General features: G+C 38.0%; 1 protein-coding gene across 1 annotated transcript in view; it reads left to right on the forward strand.

Moving 5' to 3' along the window:
• Window positions 1–14,922, forward strand: part of LOC107076224 (nuclear GTPase SLIP-GC-like) — a 40,743-nt gene that overhangs the window by 4,154 nt on the left and 21,667 nt on the right. Inside the window, exons 3-4 of the mRNA XM_069198962.1 lie at window positions 7,218–7,274; window positions 7,958–8,006. Of these exons, the coding sequence (XP_069055063.1) occupies window positions 7,991–8,006 (16 nt within the window). The 5' untranslated portion in view covers window positions 7,218–7,274; window positions 7,958–7,990. The remainder of the gene's footprint in view (window positions 1–7,217; window positions 7,275–7,957; window positions 8,007–14,922) is intronic.

Genomic DNA, 14,922 nt, shown 5'->3' on the forward strand with positions numbered 1-14,922 from the left:
AAACATCAGTATTTACTGCTATTAATTACTGTACGATTTATAGTTGAAATCTGAGCCTAGATATAAAGTTAGATATAAAGTTAAAATCTCGACAAAGCAATGTAGGAAATACAGAGAAAAGAAATCCTTTCTGACATCTAAAATCAGTTTCGATCAAGGTCTCTAAAACGAACAAGAAAAAGAGGATTTTCGGAGGGCAATTACGCTGTATTTATATAGGATAAGTGATTTATGAGCAATCTAATTTCTTGTTTGTTTAAAAGAGTGAAATGTCAGCTGCAAAAGATCGCACCAGAAACAGCACTCTCTCTGCCTGTCATAGACGTTCAGGAAAGGCTGAATGAAGTCATGTCAAGTACAATAATTCGGTGATCAATAATAACAGTTGTAGGACAGTATATAAGGAGGATAAGGATTTTGAAGTTGACTCAAAATCTGATAGGTAACCAGTGCAAGGACTTGAAAACAGGTGTAATGCATCCCTGATAGGATTCTTGCTGTCATATTCTGAACATATTGAAGACTGCTCAGTGTGGATTTAATTTCCCCAGTGAACAGGATGTGCATTTATTAATTCTAGAAAAAAAAGCCTTTCTTGATTTCTCTAGTTCTTAGTTTCTCTGGTTCCCTTTAAAATAAACTATTATTCCACAATGCAGAGTATTACATGGCCAGTATTTACACATGATATGTGTGATTTAAAGAAATTAACACAAGCAGCTTTTGGAGATTTAAGTGTTGGAGTAAGTTATTGCAGGATAAAAGATAATTTGGGGAAAGCTGAGGAATACACTTATAACAAGAACACTTCCTAATGGGGTTAGGCATACTTTTGATGAAGATGATGAAGTTAACAGACTATATGTTTACATAGATACTGAAATAAGGATTGTATTTTAGATTATGTGTAGTTGCTGGCATTGAACTGTGTGTTGGATGCACATGAATTGAAGGAATGGGCAAACATAGCTGATGTGGATCCACAGAGCCAGCATATTAAGATGTTTATAATTAGAGGCAATTTGTTTAAATAACTAGGTATGGATACTGATGTGCAAGAGAGGTGGAAAGGCTGTTTCCTTAAGCCAGCACTATAAGATATTTTATTCTCAGTGAGATGCTGCCATTTCATAGTGGGTTTCTAACACTATGTATAGTTCCATCCACACAGTGCCTTTACTTCCATCCATTTCTAATCTCTTTATCCAGTACAGAGGATTTGGAGCCTATCCCAGTAAGCAACGGACACAAGGCAGAATACACCCTGGACATAGCGCCAGTCTATCACAGGACAGACAGACACAAACACACACACACCAGGGCCAGTTTTCAAAACCAAACCAATTAACTTACCAGTATGTTTTGGAGTGTGAGAGGGAGTCATATCACACATATGGAGAAAAACCATGTAACCCAGAGAGAACATGTAAACCCCACACACACAGGATGGCAGGAATTGAACCTAGGACCCCAGTGCTGCAAGACAGCAATGCTAACCACTTCGCCACCATTATAAATGGATGGATATCGTAGTTACAGTATCTTTCTAGTTCACAGGTTTGCATGCATAATTTAATTTTGAAAGCCACTGAGACATCAGGTACTACTGTTGTATTTATGAAAAAGAAACAAAACAAAAAACATACTAACAACTGTGCCATCCTACTCCTTAGTTAATACATTTTATTATTCATAAACAGTTAACATTGTTAGCAAAATATTTTGAATTATATTTAACCCTAAGTTTTCTTTAGTTTTGTATTTAACTTATTATATGATAGTCAGACTTAATGTATATTTGAACAATGAAAATATATTTTTACAAGATGCGGGGGAAAGTGCAACAACTTATTACAGTGCTAAATTTAATATTATTGATTGCTAATAGTTTATGCTAACACCTAACTTTCTTAATTAGATGTATTTAAAACAGTGAACTAAGTGTAACATACTATTCAGAAATACAATCGAAAATAGTTTTGTGGTGTTTGTATGGATGAAACGTTTCTAAAATGTATAACGTAACAAAATTAAAGACGATTAAAATCTGTAATCTTTCCACTTGTAATGTCATTAGACAGAACAACACGTTTCTGGTTTGACTAAGGATGGTATCAAAAAGTAGTCTAAGTGGTGAGAAAGCTGTGCTTAATGATAATTAAGGGACTTAAAAGAAAAAAGAGATGCTTCATATTGCTTGATTAATTTTAAAAACTAAGTTATAAATGCAGACGCGATTGCTGCCATAAGCGCTCCAGGCAGCAGAATGTTTGTTCTGTACTGCTGAGCTCCGTGCCTCCTCCCTCTCTGTAAAATCCTGGGTTCGGTAAAATGTTTCAGGCATTGATGTGAAGGACAGGAGAGCTTTCACTGGCCAATTAACATTAATATCATTATAATCATTATTATTAATTATGATATTAATTTAAGGGTCTTAATATCTAAACATATGTATCTGTATAGCAGGTAGTATCACTGTATTCCACTTTCTTTGTAAACACGGAAAAACAGATTCACAACGCAAAGCTGTATCGCTCTGTAAAAAAACCTGGTTTGTAATGAGCTGCTGAGCTAAGAATAGGAATGTTCCTGCTGGCAGAGGGGGTGGAAAGTGCCTGCGGTCATTTAATTAGTATTGCAATTCGCACTGATTCCCTTGCGAAGATATGGACTTAAGAATATTCGTGCCTGGTCAAAAAATGGCATTAAGCACTTAAAATTAATATGGTTAATAATAGTAAACTGTAACATGCTGTAACAAGATCGGCTAAACTGCGAAGAAAATGCTTTCAGAGAAAATGTTTCAGGTGTGAAGAACATAGATCTCCAATGCAATTTCAACCAAACCTGTTCCCACACACCCTGCCCCCACTACCATTAGAATATACACAAAGCACTGAAATCTTTCGAGCTAATGATCAGGTGACCCGAGAGAGAGCAAGAGAAACACCAAGGGGAGCGGAACCAGGGAACTATTTACATGGAAAACGGGCGATCTCCCCAGACTGTCCGCACGTTTCACTGTTACCTGGATACTTCTTTATTTAGAACTCACTAACACTGATTTTTAGTTTAGAAGGATTCAAGTAGGGTTTTAGATGAAAGGCAGCGACCTTAATCAAGCCCAAATCATAATTGAACCCATTCAGAGCCTACATTACATTTTAGCGTTTCATTCTGAGCAGAAGACCCTCACACCTGAAGAAGGCTTGCGTTTTCTCTCTTCTCTTTTAAGCATGTGTACAATGTGTAATACAATTACAATGTGTAATTACAATGCTGTAATACAATTTGAATAGTGTGAGGGGGGGGGGAGGTGTCTTTCGCTGGAAATCTCGCCTGCTTCTACTTTACGAGTACAACCCCCTCTCTGCTGGAGTGCTGGCTGTGACGAATTAAACCGGTTTTCACAGGCTCATTCCATAAGAATCAGCACTTTTATACAGTATATCGCCTTTAAACACATATATTTAAACACGCGTTTATGATTTAAATCAAAACGCGATTCAAATCAATATAAATGTTTATTTTGTAATGCATAGGTGACTATTCATTGTTATTAAAAAGACTTAAATTCGATCATGTTGTGATATTTAGAAATATAAATTTGTTTGGTGCGAGTGAGGTTTTATTTAATCTCTGACCAAGGGAAACGTTTAATTTTTTCAAAGAAATGTTTGTTAAAAAATAAAGTCATAGTTCCATGGGATTCAATCACAGACCATGTGACATGGGATTCAGGAAACTAACACACAGCGCCACCGGATTTGATAACGCTATAAAAACGCTATAAAATAATGTGACTAGGCACAGAACAAGTTTACAGCACAGTACAATAATAAATGCTGACCATGACTTTAGAAGCATAAATTGCCTTACATTCAATTTAAACACAAGCTGTCTTTAGCCCTCTAAGCTGGTTCATAGAGAAATGTAGAGATCCAGGCTCAGAACACACAGCTTCATTAGCGAATACATATGCAGGACAACTAGAGAAGACGTTTTACAGAGGATGGATTTTTAGAAACATCCCATCAGTGACATCACTGAAGTCAACTCCTAGGTACTGTAACTGTCGTGTGGATAGTTTCACAAGAAGCAGACAAAGGTTTAAGCATCGCTTGTTCTAGATAAAACTGCAAAAAAAAAAACAACAACCCATAATGTACTTCTTTGCGGCTCTGTTTGCCCAAATCATATATTCACAACGTGAAATTTAGAAAATAATATTACGTAACCAAAATCCGCAATATGGAAACAGAACCTGTGTAATTGTTGACAGATGATGTACTCGTAACATTTTTACAAGACGAACTACAACATTTAAAAAATGACTTGTATGTACTTGATATCTCTAATCAATCCACGGCGACATTGTGAAAAGCAGAGTCCCAGCACAAAACGAAACTAAAACGCATACCGTTTTGCGCTTCTTATTAATTGCTCAAAAGTAATTTGACCATATGAAATGCATAATATAAACCTAGAAACATATACGTGAGCAGTATTTACGCACTGTAGTATCGGTGTTAAGACATACCTCTCAAATACTGTAAATCAAGTTAAAAATATCTCAAGACAGATTCTGGTCATAATGAAACCATGTTTCGTGTATGTTTTCTTTAAAGTACCGAGACCAGCCATATACTGTATGTTTATGTTCCAAAATTAATATCCTTTATGGCCTTCACACGCGTTGCAGTATGCTCCTATTCTTTTTATGCTCAGGCACTAAGATTTCCCTTCGGTGGTAAAATTCCATATAAATATTCAATACTTAAACGGGCACAGTTAAGACATTAAATATACATATACAGTACATACTGTATACAGTACAGTTTGCATACAGTAATATGTTTATGTTCCTAAATCAATCTCTTTTATGAGCATGTGAAAGGCATGGTGAATCGATTCTCAAAAATTACTGTACTTTGCATGATTGGAAACCAATGCGTGATTGCGAAATGCTGTGGTGTTACTTTTACAAAGACGGTCAATGAAAAAAAGAATGTTGACCAGGGCAATACTTTGAGTTTACACTTACAGCTTGTCCAAGGTCATTCATTATTAATTATATTAGTAATATCTTCGTTAAAGACTTTGATGGCAACAGCTCAAACATGAGAGGTTGAGCTTTATTAGCTCCACCTTGCGGAAATTCCGGATACTATATTTTGCTTGTCGTATTATAGGAAAATTTACGGTAACTCGCGGTATTTACCGGTAGCTTGCGGTAGACTGCGTACAGCGTACTGGAAAATAATGCGGTATCGCTCGCGCATTTTGAATGGCTGCATCTGTAAATAGTTGTGTCAAAATGTGTCCAATAAAGAGTTATGATTGCATTTTATAATTGCAATGTGATATACCTTACAAAATAAAATACTATGTTTTGTGTTTAATGAGTCACTAGATACTATGTTTCACTCAACCATTCTGTCACTAAGCGTTTTTCAGGACCCTATGCAGATGATAAAATCTGTAAGGGAGTGCAACAAACACGAGTAAAAAAGACTAGGAGAACAGGGGGGTGTGTCGACGGTGCAATGGTGCTCAGGGGGGCGTGGCCAAGGCAAACAAGTCCAAAGGGGGTCCTTAAGAAAATCCATGGGTGAGCAAAAGTCCAGAGCCGGGTGATCCATCCATGACAAACAAGACAAGAGTTGAAATCCGGAGCAGGATCTGGCGAAGGGTTGGGGGAATATAAAAGGGTAACGGGGCCAGCCCTGGACCCAGATGATCAAGACGCTGTAGTGAAACCTGTGCCATCGAGCACTCGCTGATAGGCAGGCTGCTGGGTATCTATCTTCCAAAGCTGAGCCTGGAATGTCATCTGGCTTTTAAAGGGAAGGGCTGGAACAGGATCAGGTGCAGGAAAATCAATACAAACAAGAAAGGGAGCGCCCTTAAGAGGAGGGGCTTATGATCGTGGCACATTTTGAGCCTGTATTCTTTAATTGTGAATTGCCCTCTCTGTGAATTTTCTAGGTTCAGTTTAATTGTAACATTAAGAAAACACCTTAACTTCATAATATGTTGTAGTTCTGTGTTCCATATTTCAATTTAGTAATCTTTCAGATTGAACTGTAAAAGTGGAAGTAATTTAATTTTAGGCAGAATTCAGTTCCATTGATATGTCCTGTAGTGATGTGTTAACATGGCCCCAGGCCATATATTTTGCCATATTCTCTATTTAATTTTAATAAGTCTTTTTAATATTATTTCGTGTTATTTGTCGGAGTTCTCTATTTACATCCTGGCCAGGTTGTCTTTGTAAACTGAAATTTATGCTCAGCTCATTTACTTCTTAAGTATGGGATTATTGTATTATGTTATTTTATACTAAACAACATTGACATATTTTTCAGGTTTTAAAATCTCATTATAAACATGAATCTATTTATAAATGCCTTAAATGTTGTCAATGTATTTTTGAGATATGTTTGTGTTTCGAAATAATGGATTTCCATGCAATATCTTGCAAAAGTATTGACTCTATCCAAAGTTTCCATGACACTGATAAATCACTCTGTGTATGTGTAATTTACACAATTTAAAGTATCTAAAGTGGCTTTAGTATAAAAGTAACTATCTGTTATATTGTCACACAGATATTTAATTTGAAGCCTTAACACTGAGTGAAACAGTAAATAGACCATGAAGACCAGGCAGCTTTTGAAAGAAATCAGGGACAAAACCATATTTAATTATATAGTTACACATAGGGGGTTAAGACGTTATTAGTGTGATGACGAAGTAGTTATATAAATAGTTATAAATAATGTCAAATATATGTCCGAACATATATATTTTTTATACCCATATAACTTGAGTAATCTGAGTTCTTTATTGAGTTCTGGACAAACAGTAATTGAGTGAGAGACTGATTAGAAGCCACAAAAGGTTACACATACTGTATACAATGTTAAACCTAATATTATTTACATAAAATGGCATTTCAGAGGCCTATGTCTCTGAAAACCCGAATGACCAACCCAGTAGTCCGAAGTAACTGAGAATCTATGTTCCTTTTCTAAAAGTGCATTATTAAATATTAAACATCTTGTCTCCTATCTATTGATTTTAGGCTCTGAAAAGTGCTAAAAAGTGATTGATTACCATATTGCTACATAAAAAAGGTCTACCAGTCTGAAGGTTTTAATATTCTAATAGAAAGTGAGAGATTAATTTATTTTTGTGCTATTATTGTTTTCTAGATCTTGAACCCAAGCTTTTCCTTGCAATTGAACTAGGAGCTACACGCTCTCATCGAGGTAATATGTTATATAATCAAGTAAAAATACCCAATAGTTTATTATACATAAACAAGTGAAAACACCATTATTACCCTGTGATTATCCATTCAATTAATTTAGGTTTACAATTAAGTATATATGGTTTTACTGTATATTAATGCACAATGAATATTTTATAACAATATTTTATGTTTTACATTTTGTGCTCTTTGGGCATATTCTGTATACAATAAGTCTATTTCCATTTGAAATGGGAATTTGTTGACTGTTGGAATATTAAACCTTTACAATAACAAATAACTGAGCTCAAGTTATGTGATTTCAGAAGAATATCATGTGTTTAGTGTCTGGTATTTTATTCAAGCTAAAATTGCTGAAACAGGTTGATAAAGATTTTCTACTTATTCTATAAAGATTATGTCCAGGCTATGACATTACCATGACTCACAGGGGAAGTTGTTTTCTTCAGAGAATCTGCAGTTTGATTGTTTCTTAAGCTTTCCATCACTTTCGTGGATCTGTCCATAAAACTTCCACCACTTTCTCAAAACCCATCTGATTCATCTTTGTGCTTCTGAGCAGATTCTGAGACACGGTGGAGGTAATGTCATGGCCTGTTTCAGAATCTGAGCTAAAACTCACCATGTAAGATATGTCTGTCATTTCAATTGTCTCCTGCTCTCCTCATCTAATCCAATAAGGAGAGACATAAGCCAGGTTCCACTGGACTAAGCATGGAATCAAGTGAAGGTACAGAACCTGTATTCCTGTGTAACCTGTGTTACCTGTATTCCTCTGAATATTTCATATAGTTCTCTGCATTGAAATTAGTTATCTGAGTTTTATCCTGAGTTTGTGTATTGCTCTGTTTCTGATCCCATCCTTTTCTTTACGTTACATTTTTGCATACCTATTTACCGGACTTTACTAAATGTTAGTAAATTACCTCTTTTGATGCAAACATATTTCAGCTTTCATAAGTTAGTGTCTCGATTTTAAGTAGCTAGAACTACCAGTACAACATTACATTAGAATCACAATTAGAATGTGAACAACTTGATGCATCTATTAAGTATAAATTATCAAACACTGATAATTTCATTATCATGTTTATGGATCTGAGAATCCTCTGTCATGGAAATATAACTATCAAGGAAGCCACAAGAGAGAGTTCTCACCTGAGTAAGGTCTTTATTTCAATATTGCAATATTGGGAGCCCTGCTGCCACTTCGCCAAGTGCAACCAGAGACTCAATTTGTTACAAGCAGTACAGGGTTTTTATAAGACGTTGCGCTGTAAAAAAAAGTTCAGCACTTGGTCCCTTCTAAAACTTCCCCTTTCTCTAAGAGAAAACAGATTACATCATAGAGCGAGAGAAGAAAAACTAGATTTGTTATTCAAAGCTTATCAGTTACTTTCAGCTAATTCTAATGACCCAGACAGCATATATTATTTTGGTACATTGTCTTCTAAACTAACCTAAACAGTGTACTTTGTTGACGAACTGTTTTCTAAAATTCTGCACGTACTGTAGCATAGCAGTTATATCCTTGAAATATTATCTAAAAGCACCAATATATTTTTTGTAAAGCTCTCTACATTTTTAAGAATCAATTAACTCATTAGATTTCCACTACAATTCCCTCCTTTTTATTCTTGAAAATGATTAAAAGTTTGATTCTTCATATGGACTCCCAGGAGGCTCCCATACTTCGGGTTCTTGCGTTCTTACCAGAACATACTGATGCGCAAACATATTCATTACCATATTTTGAAGCATTGGAATAATACAAGTCGAACAGCAACACAAAAACAGGAAGACAAGTATCACAGCTACTATAATCGGTGTTAGTTACTTAAAGAAAAACATTCCCCCTGGCCCAAACAGTGATGTGATTCTAACCAGGAGAGAAATGGGTGAGGCTGTAGAATGAGGCATTAAAGCACATACATAACAAGATGCATTAAATTTCTTTAACTTTACAGTATGATTTATAAATTTGTACCACAAATTACTCATATCCCCCTCATTATCAGTTTCATTCAGCCAGTTTGTATACAAAGAGGCTTCGCGTTTAGATTCTTCCTCTTTCTGGGCTTCTGGGTGACAGGCTTCCACATAAAAAGGAAAAAGGCTGGGCACATCAGTCCCAAGCATGTGATCCCCATCTATCCCTGTGGAGACATCACTCCTGCTCTTTGCTCAGTTCGTTTGTGACCTTTTTACAGTGGGAAGCATGAATTCAGGGCACCTGGCACGACCCCCTCCACCTGAGCGAACACCACCTCTTTTTCCTGTCTTTCACCAGAATCCAGTCTCCTTATTCACGCATTAGTTCTTACAGCACAGGTAAATCCCTGTGGGCTGGAGCCCAGCATTTTTCTTAGGGGTTTTTTACAAGATTGGTCAACAGCTGGGTAATAACTCTTAGAAAAATCTACACATTGTTCCACTGCCTCAGCTGTGCCGTTTTGCAGAACAATTCTAGCTGAAGTTGTAAAATTTCTCTTTGGTCCGTTCCTGCAAAACATCTTATTATAAACAAACAAACCATAATAATAATGTGCATCTATGGGAATCACTCCCAAGGGTAACTCCCCTTAAAACTATATTGTTCTACCCATCAGGTTCTGCCACTAGATAGGAGAACCTTTCTCTACATTTTTTTTTACCTTCATGATCCCTTCAGGGCGTACAATTAGCACAGAAGCAGCAGCTTTAGTCCACATGTTTTTCAAGCAGGATATTAACAGTATGATCATAACGAATAATACCAGACACACAAATATGTATTGAACCAGAGACCCTCTCCAGGTTCCTAGCACAGACTGTAGCCATGCACCAATGCCCCAATCATCTGGATTATAATTGTGATATATATTTTTCTTCATCATAGATGTGCTTTGCTAAGTCATTCATTTGCTAATAATTGTCTAGAATACAAGTACTGTTTAGTCTTTGCTCACCTAAACAGCTGTCTATCACCCTAATAGAGAATGGCCTAAAACTGTGATTATAGCGAGGAGCATACAGTTATTTCCATTTTAATAGATCTGAGTTACACTCAGACTAAAAGCAGGGCTATTTACCCATGCCAATAAACCTAAATAATCACCTCTATCAAAGGGGATTACTCCCATGAGCATCTTTTATAGCAATACAATCCCAACATGAGCTCTGATTATTATTTGTGGCTGACTGATAAAGTATTGATTCCATATCCCCATTTTATCAAAGTAAAACTCATTAAACTTAACAGGTACACTGTCGCCCCCCCTCAGGAAGCTCAACAAACACAGAAACACTGACAATATAATAATTAATGTTCACTCAGTCTCTGGTGCAGTGGTTCGGTGTCGGTGCAATGCGTAGATCCAGCGATCTCGTCCTATCACTCAGAGTCGATAGTCAGTTGCACTTGATATGGTCCTTCCCAGCAGGGTTGCAACATCTGGCAGGGTATATCTTCCTCACCACACCCACTCGCCAGGTATCAGGTCGTGTCTTCCCTCTACTGGAGGTCTCCAAGCGTCCAGCACCTGTTCACCAGCCCCATGCATCACTTCAATTAACAACCTACAATACTACAATAGAGAATTAGCAAATTCAACAATCCATTAGCCAAATTCATCCCTCTAGGAAGGTTTGTTGATTGGCTTGTGATAATATCAAACAGGCTCTATTACACAGTTCTGTTTGATCCAGCCCGCATTCCATGGCGTTCCTTCAGTCTGATGTCTAGTCGATCTTTTAGAGTTCTGTTCCTTCATTCCACTGTTCCAGCAGACTGAGGGTGATCTCAGTCCATCTCACCCCGAATAATCCAGCCACAGCCTGTCCCTTGATCATAATACAAGTGGTAGGTCAGTGCCCACCGAGGGCTTATCTCCATCATCAAGTGTTTGGTAGACACAGAGGCAGTGACAGCAACCCACTGGGAAAACAGATTATAAGAGCCAAGGTTTCCCTTTACAAATGTAAATTGTAAACATTTGCTACTGCATGAAAGGTTCTCAGGAGCAGGCCTTTTGAGCTGTAGCACCTGCACCTGAACTGTAGTTGAGTTCCTTTGATAAGCATCACATTGAGATACCACATAAGTGGCTACTGCTTCAAACACGGTCCCCACTCAGGTGTCCGACAGAGTGCATTTGTCGAGCTATAAAGAGCATTAGGCTGTAAGGGCCTGCAGAGTGTCCAGTATGTTGGCAGCACCACACTCTTTTCTAACCATGTCCTTTTCTCTGCCTTAGAGGCCTCAGCCTGAATATCCTTCAGCTGTCCCCTTTTTACCAATAGAGGTCTCACAGGGGTCTCAGACTCCTGTTCTACAAGTACTGCTCACCTGACAGCTACATCTGCAAAGTTGTTCCCTCGAGTTACTGGAAACATTTCTTTATTATGTGATTTACACTTTACCACAGCTACTTCAGTCAGCAGCTGCAAAGCTTCTAACAGTTCAGAGACAAACCCAGCATTCTTAACTGGAGTCCCTGCCATGGTGGGGAAATCCCTATTCCTTCACTGCCATCCAAAATTGTGGCATACACCAAATGTATATATACAGTTTATATAAATTGCTACAATTTTCCATTTAGCATATTTACAAGTTTCAATTAAATCTTTTCATTCGGTCTGCCAGTTCTACACCAGATTATTCACAGTTTATACAGCCAGGCAGGTAGCCTGCACAACACATAAACACGGCCCCTTGGCCACCGCATCAAGGGGTCCTGAATAATAATAACCCACCAGACGATGCCTATCTCCATGCCTCCTGCACCAGCACAACAGCTCACGATCCATTTCTTTCACTTACACACAGATTACATACAGATGATCCGTCTGAGGGAATCCTGTCCAGGGCCAGTGCCTGCAAGAAAGCTTGTTTCAAAACATCAAAAACGGTTTCTGCTGCAGGGGTCAAGGCAATTTTGTCTTTAGACTGCACTACCCCCCTTAAACCAATACGTCACTAGACAAGCTCGTTCTGAGAAGGCATTCACCCTGGCTTTATCATGTAATTGGTTTTATACTCCTTTTTTTTCCTCTCAAGATCCAATACTTGGAGTAGCCCGGCCTTATGGATTCCCTCATTAGGTAAAACAATCACAATATCACATAACTCTATTGAGTTAGTTTACATAAATCCTATTTCATGCAGTAATTCCTTATAAAATGCTGCAGTCTGGGCCTAAAATAGGTCTGGGGTGTCCCCCACCCACATCAGTAGTTGAAACTGTACATCTTTACCCAAGCAGACTGTGACAGCTTATATTTGCTTTAAACACAACCCTTGCACTCCTTCTCCTGTAGCCTCCTGTTACCCGTTAGAAAACGTTATATCACATCTTTATGCTGTTTTAGTCTAAAAACAGGACAGCTGTGCTCCTGTGCCCCACAGTTACTGCACACTGTAAGATTATTTCACTTTTATTTAAATCCTGAGATAAATTTAGGAAGGCTTCAGAGAAGTTTACTAGATTAAAACTGTTAGTTCACACACGGCTCTCGTTTCAGCTTCTGACAAGTTCTTTAATTGTGAAATCAAGCGTCTTTCTTACAATTTCTCCAAAAAACACATTTTTTTTTTAGTAACTGCACACCAGCTTATTAGTAGTTTTGTCTTTGAGGTTTTATATCTCGGTATAACATTAAAGTCGCACAATAATTTCGACAAACTGGCGGCTCCCTTTTCTCCTCCTTGGGAGTCTTTTTACCACCCATTTGCAGCGCTCGCACTTCTGCATGCATACTTCGCGAGTTATTAAATCACATCTGTCACTGTTCGTAATATCAGGAAAGCATAGTTGCACTATAGATGGCAACATCAGGTTTTAACCCACTCAAGTAAATTTGTTTTATTACTGTGGAAGTATCTTCATTCACTTCCTTCTCATCGGCTAACCCCGAGTATACTATCCATAAAGCTATAAACCTTTCTGTAAAATCTGAAAACATCCTCACTTCCTTCTGCTGACATGCTGTTACTTTTCTCTAATCAGTTTTCGGTGGGTAATGCTCTTTCCAAAATCTCCACACTAGTTCCCACCCTTCTCCCAGATTCTCTCTCAAGGCGTTCTATTTCTTCTTTTGCTTTTTCTTTTTCTACATATACAACTTCGTTTCGTTCAGCCATTGCTTTTAGCTTTTCCATCAGGGATTTTTCCGTCTTATCTATGATATTCTGTTGAATTCTCAAATATTCCTCTAAATATTTTTATCCAAAGGTTCATACACTTTTCTACATTCCTGTTCAGCCTAAATTCCGTCTGACAGTCAATATTTCTTTTAAGTTTCACTTTGGATTAATCAAACTTTTTTTTCCTTCACACCAAACCATTTTCATGTCTCCCACGCGCCCCGCGGAATCCCCCAGTCGAGACAAACTGACGAACTATCACAATTCGGGAACACGGACCAGGTTCCAAATCCTGGCTTTAAACACACAGTTGAATCGAGTTACCATTTTCGGCTCTTCTGCGAGTACAGTTCTACTGTAGTTACTACCTTCAGCCGTACTGCAGTCGTGTACCAGGATGTAACACCTGGATTTTTTCGCACGGGCAGGGCGAGATGCTATTCCTTCAGCAATCCCTCCTTTTCTACCCCACCTTCACAAAACAGACATCTAAAACACATACACCATTAACTCATTTTTCTGTTGTACTCGCTTCAGCTTCAGGAAAACCCTGAACCCACCACAGCAACATGGAGAGGACAAGGGACTTTTTAGAAAAGAGGAGTCCTTACCTCTTTTTAGAAGCGGCCGCCTAACTTTTCCTCTCCATGTCCGTGTGGTTTAATTTAGATGGATACTTCTTCATCATTTGGGTCACGTATCCGCCAATCTGCCTCCTCCTTCTCTTCTAAGTTTCCCCTTCTTCAGGAAACGTCTTTTTCCTAATTCAACTTTCCTCTGTCCATTCTGATTCACTTACAAAGATCCTTCATAGTTATGGTCCCCTAATTATCATATATAAATTATGTGCAAGTTCCCTTACACCTATTACCCTAGCTTTACAGTTCATGAACATAATTTTTTTCCCTAACCCAGGCTATAATTGTTTCTCCGAATTTGTCGTACATGTACTTTTACTGGACTGCTCGGTCCCATTTTCGTCTTTGAATTTTAATTTCCCATTTTTACCGATCGGTGCCTTACTTAGAACCTTATCACATTAACTACTCCGCAGAGCAAAAACCACACGTCTGTGTTAAGATAAGTTCTTTATATGAGTCCCAGACTCATCAAACCCGCGTGAGAACACCCCTGTGGCTCGCTTCTCAAACTATTAATTTTTAAGGATCACTTACTGACGTCAGACAGCTGCCAATTCTCCAGACGCGTCTCTGGAAGGATAAACAGTTTATCCTCCGAGGTTCGTCCAATTTGCTAAAATTGTCCGGGTCCGGATGGAGTTTCAGCAGCCGTTCGCGTTCAGGTTTGTGATCCCGGACGAGCCCCCAAACTGTCATGGAAATATAACTATCAAGGAAGCCACAAGAGAGAGTTCTCACCTGAGTAAGGTCTTTATTTCAATATTGCAATATTGGGAGCCCTGCTGCCACTTCGCCAAGTGCAACCAGAGACTCAATTTGTTACAAGCAGTACAGGGTTTTTATAAGACGTTGCGCTGTAAAAAAAAGTTCAGCACTTGGTC

Source organism: Lepisosteus oculatus, chromosome 14 (genome assembly GCF_040954835.1).
Source record: "Lepisosteus oculatus isolate fLepOcu1 chromosome 14, fLepOcu1.hap2, whole genome shotgun sequence".
Classification (NCBI taxonomy): Eukaryota; Metazoa; Chordata; class Actinopteri; order Semionotiformes; family Lepisosteidae; genus Lepisosteus; species Lepisosteus oculatus.